Source organism: Misgurnus anguillicaudatus, chromosome 23, assembly GCF_027580225.2.
Source record: "Misgurnus anguillicaudatus chromosome 23, ASM2758022v2, whole genome shotgun sequence".
Lineage (NCBI taxonomy): Eukaryota > Metazoa > Chordata > Actinopteri > Cypriniformes > Cobitidae > Misgurnus > Misgurnus anguillicaudatus.
The window spans coordinates 25727787-25747575 of NC_073359.2; the positions used below are offsets into that span (position 1 = coordinate 25727787).

Below are 19789 nucleotides of genomic sequence, written 5' to 3' on the forward strand. Positions count from 1 at the left end.
CTGTATTGAAGCATTGTTTTGAGTTACATTCATTAGAAAGACAATTTATATTATCACAATGTGTTTTTTTTAACATGCAATCAATTGTCCGAGATTTGTTTAATCTGAATCTGTTAAACTCTGCTCTGCATTACAGTCCATCTGCTGGTTTGTCAGCACCTTTTCAGAAACACATGATGTCATATCAGGCCATTTGAAGCTTTGCAGTACATTCCATAAAAGTACATTCCTTTTTCACTGTTTAACATGAGATCAATCTGAGAAAATCATTATATAAACCTAATATTAGCTAATATCTAACAAGTAAAAACTTCTTAACCAGGTATACGACACATCTGTATGCAAAACTGGAGGGGGAAACAGCTGAGATCCATCATTTCAGCTCGATGTTTCCACCCTCTGAAACGAGATACAGGGCCGTCTCATTGGATAGTTGAGGGGGGAACCAATGGAGTCTGAAAAACCAGTCCAGCATATGATCAGCGTATTCAAGTCTAAGGGCTTGTAATGTGCCCATTTACACCCTGATTTCTGTCCTTGCACAATGTTTTCACAGAGAAGGTAATGACAAGCCAGATTCGGCTTCTTTTGTTGCATACAAAGTAACTAGTAATTAGGACACACAAAATCACTCAGTTCTTTCTCCTGAGAGAGGCAGTATCTCTTCAGGACCCTCATTTGTCTGTGACTTTCAGACACCTAACCGGAGAGGTTTGCCTGAGCGAGCCCAGACTGAACGCTAGAGCAGCCTCTTGTCTGGTTTTGACATTTATCAGCGTTCTTGCAGAGCGGAGACGCACACACTTCTTGCGTCGCTGGCAAATCCCACAGTGCTTGCGGAAATATTTGGCCTCACAAAACCGCCTGAAACCAGTGGTAACGTACAAATGACTTTCTCCTCTCCTAAAACTCTCGCCCTCGGTAATGTCGTAAAACTTTTGTAAAACGCTAATTGTGATTACTTTTCCCCATCTGCGGGGTGCATGTCACTTTTTTATGGGAGTATGGTGTAAATTGTTTCTCTGCATGCTGTTCGGAGATATGCAACGGTTCTTTGTTTAAAAAATGAGAAGGAAACGTGTCTACCCCGTTGTTGAGGAACCAGACTACAGCTGTAGGGCTGTCGATGTGCTTAGTGTTTTACTGTAGCTGGTTTACATTACAGGGAGACCCTATATCATGCACGCCCCTCTTGGATGTTTTTATTCACGGCAGTATATTTTTATACACCCCCTCCCCTCTTTCTCTCTGTAAGCTCTGGGTCTTATGGATTCTTTCCATCTGAGCCTGGTCATCCTAAAAGTTTAATTAAAACTTGTTTCCACCTCTTTCCCCCTCTTTTCTGTTTTTTCTCTGATTTAATGCTAACCGTATGAGATTGCCCGAGGGTCGGATTGAGGTTTGCAGACGCCCCCTGTACACATATCAGGGTTGCACATCTGTTTAAATCTGTTCTTGTTTCTCTTACTGTAAATCTGGGTAATGCGTGTTGTCATTTTTTCCTTTTCTGGTCTGGCTTTCCTTTTGAGATGATTTTGGTCACTTTGTGACGTGCCAGTCTCGAGTGTCATATTTGTGCAAAAAGACAGCATGTTATAAGAAAGTTTCACATAAAAATGATGCACTGAAATGTTTATGCAATCCATACATCATGTACAAAAGCTGTCACTTGGATGGTACCTTTTAAAAATGTCTTAATACACTGCAAATATATCGATTTGGGTGATTTTGTGCATAAAGCAAGCAAAAAAAACTGCTCACCGTGGGGTAAGCAAAAAATCTTGAAAATTTTTCTTAAACACTTAATTCAAGAAAAATTAGCTTACCCCATTTTTTTGCTTGTTTTATGCACAAAATCACTTAAATTTGATATATTTGGACTAAAAACAAGACTTGTTTTCTTGGGTCGTTTTGCTCATCAAGAAAAAGCATCTTAATTGGAAAATATTTTGGATGTTTTTGCTGAAAGCAGGACAAAAGTACTAAGAATTTTTTTCTTGAAAATATTTTTTTTGCAGTGTAGATATGCATCTTTAAGGTACCAAAATGTACTTTTGATGTACGAATATGCACCATTTAGGTACATAGATGTACTTTTTGAAAGGGTACCACCCCTAATCATTATACATTTATAAATATGAATTTTTTTACTCACTTTGTTGAATTTTTCACCTTATCAAAGAGTAGCACTGCAAAACTTATTTTCAAAAATTTATTTTTGGTATTTTTTTTTTTTTCAGTAAAAATATCTAGAAGTTCTTGAATGGGATGCTTTTTCTTGATGAGCAGAACGGCCCAAACAAATAAGTCTAGTTTTTAGACTAAAATGTCAAATGTAAGTGATTTTGTGCATAAAACAAGCAAAAAAATCTGCCAATGGGGTAAGCAATTTTTCTTGAATTTAGTGTTTAAGAAAAAAATTCAAGATTTTTTGCTTACCCCATTGCTTGTTTTATGCACAAAATCACTTACATTTAATATTTTTGGTCTAAAAACTAGACTTATTTTCTTGGGTCATTTTGCTCATCAAGAAAAACCATTCTTATTTAAGAATTTTTTGATATTTTTACTGAAAACAAGACAAAAATACTAAGAAATGTTTTTCTTGAAAATCATTTTTTGCAGTGAGCGAACTACACTGCAAAAAATAACTTTCTGACTTAGTATTTTTGTCTTGTTTTGTTAGTATCTACAAATTCTTAAATCGAGATGCATTTTCTTGATGAGCAAAATTACCTAGGAAAATAAGTCAGGTTTTTGGACAAAGGATATCAAATTTAAATGAACAATGCCAATGGGTGTTTAAGAAAAAAGTAAACTTTTATGATTTTGTTTCTTACCCCATTGGCAGATTTTATTTGCTTTGCTTTAAGCACAAATTCACTTGAATGTGATTTTTTTTGTCTAAAAACTAGACTTATGTTCTTGAGGGACGGGTTCGGTGTTTTGCACTTGGAGCCCTGTTTTCAGATTGTTTGTGATGAGGTGGAGCGATTTTGACTGAGATTTGGACGTGTGGGGCTGTCCTGAGAATTTTCGGGTGTTTCACCTCAATGGTTTTGTGGGTGCACAGGAACAATCCTTCCTAAAATGCATTAAACTTTCATTTACAAAGACGTGAAACTTACCGAGTGGTCAGGGGTGTTCACTGATATGTTCACACAAAAATCGCTGCAAAAGATGCTTTCCAACAGGTTTTATCATAGTTTTTGTCCAACTCCATTGACTTGTATTAGATGTGCTGTGAGGTACAGTATTACTTCGCGCCGGTAACCCGTTTGTATTCTTGCAATTGGCAAAGGTGGATTATCGCCACCAACTGGGCTGGAGTGTCTATTATTCAAGCTCTCAACGAAAAAATATACGGGTGTGAGGCGTTTGGAAAAATAGGTCCACAAGTTTACAACGAATGCTAAAACAGCTGTTGGAAAGCATCTTTTGCAGCGATTTTTGTGTGAGCATATCAGTGAACACCCCTGACCACTCGGTGAGTTTCACGTCTTTGTAAATGAAAGTTTAATGCATTTTAGGAAGGATTGTTCCAGTGCACCTATACACCCATTGTAGAGGTGAGAGGTGAAACAACAAATACCTGAAAATTCTCGGGGCAGCCGCATATGTCAAAATTTCAGTCAAAACCGTTCTATTTCATCATAAACAATCTGAAAACAGGCCTTTGAGTGTGAAATGCCGAACTTGTCCTTTAAATGTCATTTTGCCCAAGAATTTTTAGATATTTGTCCTAAAAACAAGACAAAACTATGCAAGTAAATCTTGCAGTGTAGTTTTGAAAATACTGATAATGTATCATAAAAACAGATTTATTGATGTTCCTCCACCACCCTTATCTGAAACTTTCTTTGAACCTGGCATTTTGAGACCCACAGTCTATTCTTATTAAACCCTCCTGCAGTCGTCTAAATAGCACCCATCACGCACCTAAATAACAGTTTTACTATGTTACAGTAAAGGTGTCACTATTCCCCCACAGGTGTCTGGCTCTTCAAGGTCAAACTATTAGGGGCCAGTGGATCACCTGCCGTAACTTATCATTATGTAAATGTACGAGCAGAAAGCATACATTATCAGAGTTATATGAGGAAGTCTGAGATCTCGCTCTGTTTTATTCGACAGGTTTCAGCCATGAGACTAATTCTGATCCTGGCGTTTTCACTATTCGTTTGCCTGACCTTCAGCCTTGCGAAAGATCAGGGACGACCCCAGGCGCAAGGTAGAAAACGAGGTGTTGGACCAAAAAGAGCGAGGAAACAGACTTCTTTTCAACATGGTGGAACGCCGGAAAGTAATGGAAAAGTTGGATCCATAAACACTGGGTCTTACATGAACACAAAGGAGCCGCAGCTAAGTTACGAAGTGATGCCAGGTTAGTACGTAACTTACAGGTGTTTGGATTTTCCATTTTTGAAAGAATTGCTCTTGGATTGTCTAATGGAGTTAAGATGGTTTATGATGTGGCCATGAGAATATGTTGGAGATAAGGAGGGACTGCGAGGGAATGAAAATAACCAGATGGCCATGTGTTTGGAACAGATGATATGTCGTATAAATGAAAGAAAATAAGAAACAGCAGATTTTGTGAAAATATCCGCTCTCATTTACATGTTGAACAAGGGCTCAAAATCCAACATTGACAGTCAAAGCTTTAAAGGAATGTTTAGTGTTTAAAGTTACTCTCCATTGACTAATTAAACTAAAATCATGGTTACAATTAAAGATGCACCGATATATCGGCAAATAATCGGTATAGAACGATAAAAGCCAATTTTTGCACTATCGGTCGATTGTTTAAAAACAGACAATAGTAATGGTCCACATATCGTCTTAATCAAAAGAGAACGGGAAAATGAAATACATTTGAGCTCTGTGTATAGAAAATTAAAAACACTAGTTTAAAGGTGCAGTGTGTAATTTTTAAAAGGATCTCTTGACAGGAATGCAAAATGATATACAAAACTAGGGTTGTTTAAAGACCTTTTTAGAATGAACCGTTATGTTTTTATTACCTTAGAATAAGAAATTTTTATCTACATACACCAAGGGTCCCCTGACGTGGAAGTCGCCATTTTGTGCCCCATGTTTCTACAGAAGCCCATAACGCACAAACTTTTTTATTACTAAGTTGTCTCCGTCGATGACATATTTTTCCGGTGGCGGCTACCGTAGCTTCTTTATACGTTTCAAACGCTAGGGGTGAGCAGTGGACTGAGCCGTTGGTTGCAATTCACAATCTCACCACTAGATGCTGCTAAAATGTACAAACTGCACCTTTAATGTTAAATATTAATGGTCATTATATGAATAAAAACCATTCAGAAAATGTAATACTCAGAATTTTGTTAATGCAAGTTTTCATAACCACCAAACTATCCTTATCGGCAGATATCAGTTTGAATAATTGGTATCAGTGAAAAATTTCATATCTGTGCATCTCTAGTTACAATAAAAGGCACATTTACTAAAAACGGTAATGGGGCCAGATAATAAAACACTGTTTTTCGAAAGTACCGCCATAAGATTTTACTGATGTATGTATGTACCTCAATGATACATACTAAGACCCTTTTTAAAAGGGTATACATACCAGTGACACTTTTTGTACCTTTATTTCCGAAAGTGTACAGCCTTCACACTTCTGCTTTCAAATCTTTGGCTTTATTCCAACATTATTGTAGCAGTAATTTTTCCCATTTATAATATAAAGAGGATAGAGTTAAAATGATTAATGTACATATCACAAATGCATTCACTTTATAAATGAATGCTGCCTTCCCAAAGAGTTTAAGAGCAGAGTGGTTAGTGGACATGGTTTGGTACATGACCGATCTGGCCAGGGTGGTGATGCTGGGGTCAGAATACCGACCACAGGATTACACCCTGTAATTCAGCCAAACACAAACATCCGCCTGCATCGCAGGATAAGCACCTTTAAATAGTTAAAAAATACAGATGGAAACCATAGAGTAGAGAGGAATAAAAAGCCATCTGTAATTTATACAAATAAAAATCAATTTAACGAAATAAGTGCATAAAAGCACAGATGTGGTCAGTAAGTCCCCATAAAACCTAAAGGAAAAAAATGCAGTTTTCGAGTACACTCAATCTGTACTGTATTACTATAGCATGACTACTATGATCTTTGTACAGGATAGGAATTTCACAACATTTTTACATAGCTGTGTTAGTGTCATATGTGTAGTATTACTTTGCGATCTCTTTTCCTCACTCTCATTAATAAATAAATTATTTTGTAAGCAGCCGCGTAGTGATGGAATAACACATTACCCCAAAATAACCCCCTTGGGGGTCATACAAGATCTCTCATCCTGATCTCTTGCAGCTCAATTTGCAAAACTAATAAAGCCAATATCATGGTTCGATTTACAAAGAATGCAATTTTGAAAAAATGTCTTTAAAAAAATTTTGATTTGTATTTGTATAAAGTATTTGTAATCATCCAATGATGAATCCCTTATGATAAGCCACTAATGTTAAAGTATGTTTTCTGTATGACAGTAAAATAAATTTGAGTATTAAGTAAGTAGTTTAAAAAAAATGAATTTTACTCTTCTGTTTTATCTTTAATTTCAGGAAAGTCAGAGCATTGTGTTTTTAGGGGCATCACCATGTTCGATAAAACGGTGTGGTCACCTAAACCCTGTGTGACTTGCCTGTGCTCCAGTGGAGAGGTCGTCTGTGACCAAATAAAGTGTCCTGCCCTGCAGTGCCAACTTAAATTTCAACCAATGGGAGAGTGCTGTCCAATTTGCATACAACCAGGTTTGGATAAAGAAAAGTGAAGTCACAACAATATTCATCATTTGCATCATCATCATCACAATTCATTTTATTTGGGGGGGGGGGTAGCTATTTCATGCATTCTGACTTATAAACACTGTTTAATAGTTCGAGTCCTCATACTAAACATAGGCAAAGTGTCAAAAAGTATTTCTGTTTCTGAAAGTTTTTTCGAACATGAAAGATTTATACGTAACAATCTTGCTCTATTACTTTTACGGGCAATTTTAATGCAGGAAGTACAGTGGAAGTCCTTATATGGGCACGCACGCACACACCAACCAAGAGCTGACATGACCTCAACGTCACCAGATAAGTGGGTTGTTGTTTGAAAGGGAAATTTAAGCTTTTGCAGCTCCCCAAAAACCCAGCCTTATGCTGCGTTCAGATCAATGTTAAGTCAATGTAAAGACGCGTGGATGAGCGTGTGCAGGTCTCGCGGTGCGAATGAGGTGTTTAGCGTGGCGCGATAGACGCGATTCCGCCTAATTCACGCGGCAAACACGCGAGTTGGAAAATTTAAACTTTGGCGGAAAAACGCGCCGCGTTAACCAATCAGGAGCTTGCTCTAGTAGTGACGTGATTACAGGAAGTGAGTGGAGTCGCAGAAGCCTATGGAAAGCCCTCCCATGATGCAAATTTCCGCGTGAATGTCTCGATGACTAGAATTTCACGCCCGGCTTTCACGCACGAATTAAGCGAGTAAACTCAAAATGTTCAAGCGGCAAACTAGACGCAATTTTGACGCCTCAAACGCAGCTGGTGTGAACCCACGGTTATGAAAACAATGGATGTAGTTTGTTTATCTGGGGTAGCTGCGGAGTTGTGTTTATTTAACGTTGGATTTCGTTGAAATAGGGCGATCCCAACTGGGATACGAGTCGTAGGCGGTAAGTAAAACTGCATCAAATATCTGTGTTTTGTTGGCAATCGGCGCGTGAGTGCATATAATGTAAACGACACGAATGTAGTTAATCATAATTTATCCAGAGATAGCGGGATTATGTGGTGTGCATATTGCTTGCTCGTGACTCACTTCGCACGTGGTACACCTCCAGGAGCTCGGGTTTATTAGGAAAGAATCGGTAAAGCTGATCTGTCTTATAAATCTGATAAAACTAAAGACTCTTTGGATATATGAAGGATGTAATACTACTCTATAGGTACTAGTGTCGGGCGATATGCCCCATTTTGAGATCGTCCTATCTTCAGCCTGTGAGATCGCCAATACACGATAGTATCGGGGCGAGGCAATAGTTTACTCATTTTTTTATTTATTCATTTTTTTACTTATTTATGTCACAATATAAGTCACTTGATTGGTGGACAAAAAATAAACCGATTTACTCTATGGTCAACACCTCATGTTTCATGACCGAAAACTGATGCCATTTATCTAAGCGCATCTTTAAACCCAGACGCTCTAAAATTTCCTGCGTGCCAGGGAGCGGGAACAACACACTCACAAACACACCTATCAACCTCTTAGTGCAAGAAAATGTCAGAGCCACACGTATTAACGCAACAAGCTCATGTGAGTCTGCGTCACGCGCATTAAAAGTTCAGATGCTAGGAGGAGTCCATGCCGCACGCATTCAGGTCCGAGCAAGGGTCCAAGATGCGCGCATTAAAGTCCAGGTGCATGCGAGAAGAAATCGGCGCAAGTTACAAGCTCTCTTGTGCAAAGTTAAGCCCACAAACCCTCTCAAGTGAGGAAAAGCATGCAATGCACATGCTAATGTGAAACTATGATGATAATAATAGCTATCGCCAACTATCGTCTATCGGCACAACCCTAATAGAAACACCGTGTGTTATGTGAGTTTTAAAGTAACAGTTCACCCATAAAAAGAGTTTTAAGGTGTTACTCACCTGCTTTTGATGACTATTAACAGTAAATGACATGATGGTGAGTAACTGGTGAGAAAATGTTAATTTTGGGGTGAACTAGTCCTTTAAATGTGACCTTTTAGTTATGACCTCCTTTTTGTCTTATGCTTGCCACTGTCTCAGTCGTAGACGTTCCTGAGTTTTCCGGTGACTATCCCGTTCCTGATAACAGAATTTTACGAACCAAGCCGGACAAGAAAGAAAACCAGGAGAAGGAGCGTATTCGCAAAAAAGATGCTGAGCGCAAGCGAAGGAAGAAGGAGAAAAAAGAGGAAGCCGAGAGACGTAAGAAGTTAAAGGAGGAGAAGGCTGCAAGAGATAAAGAAGAGGCGCAACGGAGACTGCGAGAAGCGGCGGAGGAAAAAGCGGCAGCCGAGGAGCGGAAAAGAAGGATGGAGGAACAGCGAAGAAGTGAAGAGGAGAGAGCTCGTAAGATGGAGATGGAGCAGAGGGAGATGATGCGAGCTCTGGAGGAAGCAGCCGAACGTGCCCAAGAAGGGCTTAGAGGAGATGAAGCTGCTGAGGAAGAGGAAGTCGTCTGGTTAAGGGGGGATGTCTTCCAAATGCCATCAGCGCAACCCACAGCAGCATCAGGCCCACTTCCTTTCCCACCCCTCCAGGAACCAACTGAACCAGGGGAGGAGGAACCGGAAGCAGATGAGGAATTTGAGCGGGCCGAGGAGGAACCCGTGAGGGTTACCACCTTGCTACCTCCAGGTTGTACGATCTCTGATGTCATCATCACTTGCGAAAATGCTAAATTGACAGGCATACCGCCACTGTCTATCCCCGAACTCAAATCACTCAATCTGCAGGGTGAGAAAGACCACATACCCGAGTTACAGGTCATATAAGAGAAAGATGGTGTAATGGAGCACTGATTACTTAAGACCTGTGCACGAAATACTGTTTAAATCAATGCATCTGCTAACATTTAAAATGTCAGGGTTTTTTAATTACAGATCAGAGTTATATTGATTTTACTATCTTGTCATGCATCGTGAAATTACAGGCAATGAAATCAAAACCATTCCTGCTGGAGCGTTCAATGGCATTCCCAACCTAGAGTGGATCGACTTGGGGAAAAACAAGATCTCATCATCTGGCATCGACCCACAAACATTTAAAGTACGTTGAAACTTAATAAAGACTACGTCACTATGCATATAAACATTCCTCTCTGAACTACTTAGTAACACTGTAAAAATCGGACAGATTTTATTGAGACTAGGTAAAATTTTAATTGTCAAAATTTTCCTACATCCTTACTGTAACACAAAATGCAGCTATTTAAACAAAACAATATTTGAAATCCACACGTATGGTTCAACTGCAATTGCATTTTTGGCCTAAATTTTTAGACTGCTGGATAGCGGAAGTTTATTGTACAAATTTTCCTACAAAGAAAGTCACAAATCTGGTGTGTAAATTTGAATCATATCATTTAGTCACCCTGGAGTTGGTATAAATATACCTTAGAGCTCAAAACACTAAATAAATGTTACATAAAAGACAACACAATGGTATAAATGACCTAAACAATTATACAGAATTAAAAACTGAATTACTGCATGTGGCCAGATCTCTTATTAAGATCAGACACAATTTTGCCAAATGAGATAATGTCCCTTTCCATGCCCGCCTCTGACTCCACAGAAGTTATGAACATTACTTCAAGTCTTCCATTTGCACTTCTGTTTATTTAGACAAGCAACTACTTCTTCTATGCTGGTTATTACGAATACAAAAACATCTGCAGGCCTGTAAATGCTAAATTACTTTGACCTTTTCTTGAAAGCTTTGCCCTGTTCATAACGCCATGCGATTCTTACAGAAATCCTACTGTAACACAAACACGAAAACCTGATACTTGCTTTTTATGCAAACAAAACTAAATTCCATAACAGTTAAGATAAATAAAAGATGGTTTTCCATTTAATTGTACTTTTATACTTTCAAAAACAAATGTTTTAATAAAGTTTAAAAAGGTTTTTGTTTGTAAAACAACAACATATATCTGCATCACATGCAATTTAACAAAGATCGCAAATAGTTGCAAATGTCATATGTATTATAAACAACTACTTGTTGAGAAATTACAGAGTTGCCTTAAAGGAATATTCCATTTTCTTAAAAGAAAAATCCAGATAATTTACTCACCACAATGTCATCCAAAATGTTGATGTCTTTCTTTGTTCAGTCCAGAAGAAATTATGTTTTTTGAGGAAAACATTGCAGGATTTTTCTCATTTTAATGGACTTTAATAGACACCAACATTTAATACTTAACTCAACACTTAACAGTTTTTTTCAACGGAGTTTCAAAGGACTATAAACAATCCCTAACGAGGTATAAGGGTCTTATCTAGCAAAACGATTGTCATTTTTGACAAGAACAATGACAAATATACACTTTTGAACCACAACTTTTCGTTTAGGTCCGGTCCAGCGCTACCTAACGTAAATGCGTAGTGACGTAGGGAGGTCACGTGTTACATATATAAAACGCACATTTGCGGACCATTGTAAACAATAAACTGACACAAAGACATTAATTAGTATCAGTTGACATACAACAACGTCGGAACGGTCCTCTTTCACCCCACTTGTAAACACTGGGGCGGAGTTTCGCGTTCGTCCTCTGTGACCTCTTGACGTGATGACGTATTGCGTCGGGTCACGCTAGGGCATGACGACCGGATCTAAACGAGAAGTTGTGCTTTAAAAGTGGGTATTTGTTGTTTTTCTTGTCAAAAATGACAATAGTTTTGCTAGATAAGACCCTTATGCCTCGTTTGGGATTGTTTATAGTCCTTTGAAACTCCGTTGATAAAAACTGTTAAGTGTTGGGTTAAGTATTAATTGTTGGTGTCTATTAAAGTCCATTAAAATGAGAAAAATCCTGCAATGTTTTCCTCAAAAAACATAATTTCTTCTCGACTGAACAAAGAAAGACATCAACATTTTGGATGACATTGTGGTGAGTAAATTATCTGTATTTTTTGTAAGAAAATGGAATATTCATTTAAGGGTTGCAAACCATGAGGATATATTTTTGTCAGAAAAAATGGTTCCCTTTAAGAAGGTCCTAATATGTACCTTTAAGATACTAATATGCAGTTTTTAGTACCAAATTACCAATATGTACATCTGAGGTACTAACATGAACTCTTTAGGTGCAATGGTTTACTGATGTACTGCCACAGTGAGAGCTAGGAACCATTTTTGACCTAAACTATTTGGTACTAAAATCATTGCCAGAAAACTAAAGTGGAAATGTTCTTAAAAATATATTTGAAAAGTATATAGTAAACGTTTTTCCGCTTTAAACGTTAATGATGTGTGATTTCATTCGATTTTTTTAAAGGGTCTTAAATTCCTGACTCGCTTGTACATGGATGGAAACCTACTGGAACAGATTCCCTCCGACCTACCGTCAACACTCCAGGAGCTGAAGATAAACGAGAACAATCTAAAGGAAATCGAAGAAAACAGCTTTGAAGGTGAAGCGGATTTAAAGGGTTAAAAGTACTGTTAGTATGATTCAAGTATTTGCAACAATGCTGACATTCAATCTACTAACAGTAGCGTAAAATGTTCCTAAGCAAAGAAAAAAAATGTTTACACAACTTGCTTCGAAATTCCTGGCAGGTCTTAGTAGTCTGGTTACGTTGGAAATGGAAGGAAACTTGCTCAGCGAAGGAAATGTGAATCCGCTTGCCTTTAGGCCTCTTAAAGAGCTGAGTTACCTACGACTGAGCCGTAACCATTTCCGTACCATTCCTCAGGGCTTACCTGCATCTCTACAGGTGAGCTTTGAACCACTTGAAGTAAAAAAAACATCAAGAAGTACCCTCTAAAAATCTCTGGGATATTTTTAACCCAAGCTGGGTAATTTTAATCAAACTGCTGGATTTTTATAAACCATGGTTACATAACAACAACCAAACAGTGAGGAATTTGAGCGGGCTGAGGAGAGACCCGTGAGGGTTACCACCCTGCTACCTCCGGATTGTACGATGTCTGATGTTATTATCACTTGTGAGAATGCTAAATTGACAGGCATACTGCCACTGTCTATCCCTGAACTCAAATCATTCAGTCTGCAGAGTTATAGATCATATTAGAGAAAGATGGTGTAATGGAGCGCTGTGTCTAAATCAATGCATCTGCTAATATTTAAACCCAGCATGTGTCTGTCCAATATTTACCCAGTTTGAGTTAAAAATAACCCAGCAAGTGTAGGGTAACCTTACAATTTTGTTAAATTTAAAGTGTGTTTGTGGTCTATAAACTAACTATTAGTAATTATGGCTAACCAACAGCACAACTTCGATTAAAGCGTCGCTAATTTTATTGTTAGGCAACAAACGTTTTTGTTCATTTGTTCCACTTCACGCTCTCTTTGACATTTAGGAGCTGTACATGGAAAACAACCTCATTGAAGAAATCTCCGAAACAGTGTTTAACAACAGCATGAACATCAACGTCGTTGTGCTACGACACAATAAACTAGACGAGTCAAGGATCGCACCATTGGCCTGGATCAATCACAGGTGCGTGTCGGTAATGCTACATTCACACGGGGCATCAGCCTGATGGGGGGCGTGTCTGAAGCGTAGCCCTGATGCAATCATCATAGTGACAACAGCCAATGACAGTGGACCACAACACAAAAAAGGCGTCTTTTGTTTTGACAGCCAATGGATGCCAGTTTGGTTGCACTAGCGATTGCTGGTGTAGCTTAAGCGTTACCCACCGCAATGATTAATCTTTCCTCCATTTTTATGCTCCTCTGTTTTCCGGTCTTGCATAAATATCTGCACTTGTTTGCATGAGGCCTTCTGATTGGCGCTTGAAAAGTTGAGAACTATTCAACTTCTGCCGCAAGCAATACCAGTGACAAAACGCTGACCGATCAACCCTATTCCTAAACACCAATGTTACAAAACATCTACTAGAAGAAACAATGCAAAAAGTGCAAAAATCTTACTTGTTCAATCAGTCACTAAACCAACGTCTGCAATACATGCCAGATGTCACTATTATTCTTCCAAATTCATTACTACTAAATTCCTCCATTCAATTTCAACTCAAGATCAAAACTCAAGTAACCTTTAGCTTTAGGCCTACACAAACGAATGCTTATTGTACTGTTGTCTGCATTTCTAACAGGAATCTGGAATCCATAGATCTCTCGCACAACAACTTCTATCTGGTTCCATCTTTCTTGCCCAAGTCATTGGTTCATCTGGTGCTGGTTGGAAATCAGATTGAACGCATTCCAGGATACGTGTTTGCACACATGGAGCCCGGCCTGGAGTACCTCTACCTCTCCTACAACAAACTGGATGGTGACGCCATTGAACCTGAGTCATTCTTTGGGTCTTTTAACACTATGACAGAGCTTTGTCTAGACCATAACCAGCTCACGGCCATTCCTGTTGGAATAAATGAGATGACGACGCTACACTTCCTACGACTCGACAGCAACAAAATAAGGTACGCTTGGAGCCTCAGTATAGTCTGGATAGATTGTGTTTGCTTGTTTTATGAAAGATCTCATTAAATTTTGTTTTATTTATGCTTATAGACGGTTTCAACAACATAAACAAACGGCTTTTGGGAACTTAACTTCCGGTAGACTTTCACATAAACTAAATAGCACCAAAAAATGGTTCACTGGCTCGTAATCATAGGGGAACCATTTTGAGTGCTATATAGCACCTATGTAGTACCTGTGTAGCACCATATTGTGCTATATAGAACCATATCTGGTGCTATAGTGGTGCTATATCACCCCCGGATGGTTCTTCATAGGTGTTTTATAGTGCTAAAAATGGTTCCCCTGTGATGACGAGATTTTAGTGCTATTTAGCACCAATTTTTATTAGAGTGTAGAACCAATAACAACAGAGTCCTTTTACAGTAGTTTATTTCTGATAACAAGAGTAATAAATGACAAGTAAATTACCTTCATTCGTATATAATATCTAACGCGTATCACTGAGCTAACGTTACTGTGTACAATTAATGTATACAATGTTAACTACAGCTCCTTGAATTCTTGCCTGACTGCCAAACTGTTGTGATACATGCTCGTCGTGTCCCCTCGTCTATAGTTAACTTTTATTTTCGCCAAGGTATTTGTTTCAGAGATCAGTTTAGCCACTAGTCAGTAAATAAATACAGATCGGAAGTTCACTTCGGTTCAGGCGCGTAACCGAATCAACAAGTGTACGTCGATTAAACCGTCTATAATAAATAGATTTTTGTTACTAAAGTTTCAAGTAGGTTTAGATATTTTTTTACAAGAAAAAGATTTAACAAACTGATTTTCTAGTGCCTGGAGAAGATCCTAAAGGCCGAAGTATGGTAAATTTTTTACGCGTACGCGAGTGTCCGCGTACAGTGCGCGTGATGCAATTTTCGCCATCAGATGAGTTAACACATACAGATTTTTTAATTGTACGTGCAAGTCGCGCATTCTCCTAAAGGAGAATGTAGTATGTAGCGCAGGAGATGCATTGCAATATGTCGCAATGCGCATGCGCCGAACGTCTGTGTACACGTTTGGGTCGAATAAACTATAGTTTGCAAGGATGTGCATTCGGCTGTGTGCGTACGATCGCGTACAAATAAAAAAACTGCCTATACTTCGGGCATAAATGTGTTTGTTTATCATTCAACAGGCATATTTCAGAAGACGCCATCTGCGACCCATTGAACGAAGATGATTCCCATCTAGTCGCCCTTCGCCTTGAGAACAACTTCCTTGACCAGAGGAAAATTCCACCTACTGCTTTCTCCTGCGTCCGGTCTTATTCCAGTGTGGTTTTGAAGCCTCAGAAGATTAAGTAGTTAATGACTAGTGCTGATGATTATAAAGCATCAAAGGCTGAAAACAAAACACTAATTCGATTCTGGTCAAATGTGCAGCTATCAACATAAATTGAACTGATATACACTCACCTAAAGGATTATTAGGAACACCATACTAATACTGTGTTTGACCCCCTTTCGCCTTCAGAACTGCCCTAATTCTACGTAGCATTGATTAAAAAGGTGCTGAAAGCATTATTTAGAAATGTTGGCCCATATTGATAGGATAGCATCTTGCAGTTGATGGAGATTTGGATGCACGTCCAGAACAGGAAGCTCTCGTTCCACCACATCTCAAAGAAGCTCTATTGGGTTGAGATCTGGTGACAGTGGGGGCTATTTTAGTACAGTGAACTCAAGAAACCAATTTGAAATTATTCGAGCTTTGGGACATGGTGCATTATAATGCTGGAAGTAGCCATCAGAGGATGGGTACATGGTGGTCATAAAGGGATGGACATGGTCAGAAACAATGCTCAGGTAGGCCGTGGCATTTAAAAAATGCCCAATTGGCACTAAGGGTGTGCCAAGAAAACATCCCCCAAACCATTACACCATTGCATTAATGAGAAATTGAACAGGTGTTCCTAATAATCCTTTAGGTGAGTGTACATCCAAAAGAGAATATTCTTGCTTTGAATCTGGCATTTTATATTAGATTTTATTTACATCCAGCCTGTTTTATAGCTTTTGTAAGCTTACATGTTTAAGATATGATAAGGCAAGATCACCGCTCAGGGGATCATAGCAGTTTTGTCGATGTTAACACATGTCTAAACACGATTTTGTTGGTGTCTTAAGGGAATGCATGGATATCAAGTGTATAATATTTCGAGAGAAAAGTAACAGACTATAACTTCGTAATCTTTATCGAGATGTATCTTATTTTCATTTTATAACAGTATTACATTTGATATGTCTGTCTGTATATGGTGATTGATAGAAGGTTATGTTCATATATTGTAAATCAAAAATTTTGCCTGTTTACACAATGCACATGGTAAAAGGGACGTTTAATACAGAGATAAATGTCATTTGTATTTCTTTTTTTTAAATCATCTCCATATAAAACATCTGCAGGAAACGTTCAGCAGAAGTACTGCAGACTGAAACACATTAATGTCCTCAGCAAATGATCTGACCATGACATCACAGTTTCCTGAGATCCATCTCAGACATCTTATGGCATTAAACCCAAAGTGATCTGGACATGTACCAAAAACTTCCTCTGAGGTTGAGCTGGGCTTTTACTGATTTCACTAATCAAATTTTCCTAGAAGGATAGAAAGCGCTAGAAACTGAAGGAATGGGTGATGGCAGATCATCTGGCCAGACTTCCATGAATCAAATAGACATGTGGATTTTATTGTGACTTATAAAAATATAGGATATAACTTTTACTATGGACAACCAAATCTGCTGGAAAGTGACAAAACCAAGTTAAAAAAACTTTAATTACAATAAAATACTTTAAAAAAAAGTTTTTATTACGTAACTATTAATTTCGTTCTTCTTGTAAATAAAGAAGATTTTATTTGGTTAAAATCCCGCTCAGTTAATCCAGCTAAAAGTATTTAAGTTTGTACAACTACAACGAACTTTCCAAACGTCTTTCAATTTGTTGAGAACATATCATTACGTTTTCACAAAAGAAGCCTATTTATCACAATGACAATTTCTGTATTTCCATTATTTAGGAGAAACTGAGAAGGTTTAATGGTTGAATAGAAATGAAAATTACCGGTTTCGCTCTTCCTGAAACACATTCACATATTTCCACCTTTCCCCCCTCACATTTAGCGACTGTAATGATGTCTACATCCTTAAAATTTACTGCACCGCCTCAACACACCACAAACATTTACTGGTTTGAGGTCGGTTATCGTTTCGGAAAGAATGCTGGCCAGCGAGGCTCAGGAGTACGAACAAACCATGAGACAAGAGGAACTTCCATCATCCCCAAATTCGTAAGCCAAAACCAGGCATGTGTGGCGCCACCGGTATTGCCCTGAGAACGGGGAGAGGTTACATTTGTGGGCAAACGGGCCACACGGGGCCTGCAAAAGTTATTATGCAACATGTAGTTTTAGATGAAATGTCCTACAAGACTTTAAATGAATGTACAAAGACTAATTGATATAATTGATGCTGTAGATATTTAGACACTGATGCTTTGCTTGGCAAAGTCTTTTTAAACGAAATAAATTTCATTGTTTTGTAAAACACAAAAGAAGATATTTTTAAACAAGCAGGAGCACCATTGACTTCTATAGTAGGAAAATAAATACTATGGAAGTCAATGGTGCTCCAAACACTGCAAATGGTTAGAAACATTGCTCAAAATATTTTCCTTTCTGTTCAGCAGAACAAATACATTTATAAAGGTTTGTAACAACTTGAAGGTAAATAAATGAATGAATTTTTATGTTTGAATGAACTATCCCTTTAACTTTCAGTGCATTAGGTAATAAAATGAATGTAGCACAAGCACATTAAGCTAAATATCTGACAAAATAAGGGGTGCTGGGTTTTACAAAGGTGTCCATGAATTTTTATGTTTTCAACTTTAGTTAGTGTGCATTGTTGCTCTTAGAGCATAAAAAGATCTGCAAAGTTCAAAGTCCATATAAAAGACGAGAGACATTTTTTTTAAAACTACATGGCTTTTTGGGGACTACAATAAACTTCTTCAGTATTGTAACGTCACAATTTCTTTCATTTAAATTATGTGAAAAAGGGTGTACAAGGCATGGTTGATCTGTCATTGAAGAGGTGGTTCGATGGTTTGTTTGCACACCCCATTTGTTCAGCCGTCCTAAAATGATTAAATGTTACTTTTAAGCTGTGGGCTCACATTTTCCACTTTTGTCTCATTTTACCGCTCGTAGTTCAATATAGAGAAAGATTTAGCTAAAAAGGTAAAGATACTGCTTTTTAAAAAAATACTTGATGTTTCAACTTAAAAAGTAAGTTACTTGGTTGCCTTAAAATTTTGTGTCAATTCAACTTAAAAATATTAGTTAACTCATTTTTTTTAAACATTCAGGTAACTTACTTTTTTAAGTTGAACCAACTTTTTTTAAAAGGGTGTGCATTTCATTTTAGCGATCACTTTAATGCCCTAATAATCCCTATAAGGACTTTCTCATCTGGTGTGAAAGCTATTACAGATATGTGTGCATGTGTAAACTTTGTTTTTGAATGGTTTACACTGCATCAGAAAGGTGCAGGAATATGTTAAATATGTGAAAATAATGTGTTTTCCGAACAATATTGCATGAAAACCTATTCTAGTACATGCCAAAAACCAAATTGACACTTTGTTAAAGGGAATATGTGACCCTGGACCACAAAACCAGGCCATAAGGGTCATTTTTGACATTGAAATTGAGATTTATACATCATATGAAAGCTCAATTAATAATAACTATATGGGTAACACTTTATAATAAGATTCATTAGATAACATTAGTTAACTACATTAGTTAACATGAACCAATAATGAACTGCACTTATACAGCATTTATTCATCTTTGTTAAATGTTAAATTTTAACAATTACTAATACTTTATTAAAATCCTGTTAACGTTAGTTAATGCACTGTGAACTAACATGAACAAACAATTAAACGCTTTATTTCTATTAACTAACATTAAGTAAGGGATAATGTAGAGGCAGCCGGTAGTTATCGGGAAATAAGCCCCGACAGTGTGATCAGGAACCGACGCGAAGCGGGGGGTCTTGTATCACACTGAAGGGGCTTATTTTCCCGATAACTACCGGCTGCCTCTACATTATCCCGCTTATTACACGGCTACTTGTCACATAAGAAAAAAACGGACATGAATATGAATTTGAAACATTTTATTGGCATATTTGTTTTAAATTAACATTTTTATCCTTCCGCGAAACTTTGCACAGATGCATAAAATGATCGTAATACCTTATTAAGATCCTCTGCTTCATACTTGTCTGTCTCAATTTCTTTCTCTTTTAGCCAGTCTTTGAGAAGTTTTAATGCTCATTCTGTATTTTTGTGTGTGTTGGCTTCGTAGTTCAGTCTCAGTAAGCTCTCTGTGTCTTGTCGTTGTTCGTTCTTCTATCCACTGTTTAAATGTTTTGTTTTTTCCGTACATGTTAAAATTAATGTCAAAATTTTCCATTCTTAATTGTGGTTGTCCAGTGTTTGTCACAAGATTGC

The 19789-nt window shown here is 37.8% G+C and overlaps 2 protein-coding genes across 2 annotated transcripts in view; one reads left to right on the plus strand and one right to left on the minus strand.

Moving 5' to 3' along the window:
* The window catches only part of cenpp (centromere protein P), an 83146-nt gene that overhangs the window by 13482 nt on the left and 49875 nt on the right, over positions 1-19789 (minus strand). The gene's annotated exons all lie outside the window — the stretch shown is intronic.
* Positions 637-17055, plus strand: ecm2 (extracellular matrix protein 2, female organ and adipocyte specific). The gene is made up of 10 exons (XM_055218448.2): positions 637-876; positions 4135-4384; positions 6610-6798; positions 8830-9522; positions 9719-9834; positions 12074-12209; positions 12358-12515; positions 13123-13262; positions 13882-14208; positions 15399-17055. Exons 2-10 carry the CDS (start codon positions 4144-4146, stop codon positions 15565-15567), a joined length of 2169 nt encoding a protein of 722 aa, XP_055074423.2. The 5' UTR covers positions 637-876; positions 4135-4143; the 3' UTR covers positions 15568-17055.

Bases quoted from the DNA above. Each gene is read 5' to 3' on its own strand.
- ecm2 (XM_055218448.2), top strand. From the start codon at position 4,144: ATGAGACTAATTCTGATCCTGGCGTTTTCACTATTCGTTTGCCTGACC. The intron at 12,210-12,357 runs GTGAAGCGGATT...AATTCCTGGCAG, and splicing joins CGAAGAAAACAGCTTTGAAG to GTCTTAGTAGTCTGGTTACG. The intron at 12,516-13,122 runs GTGAGCTTTGAA...TTTGACATTTAG, and splicing joins GCTTACCTGCATCTCTACAG to GAGCTGTACATGGAAAACAA.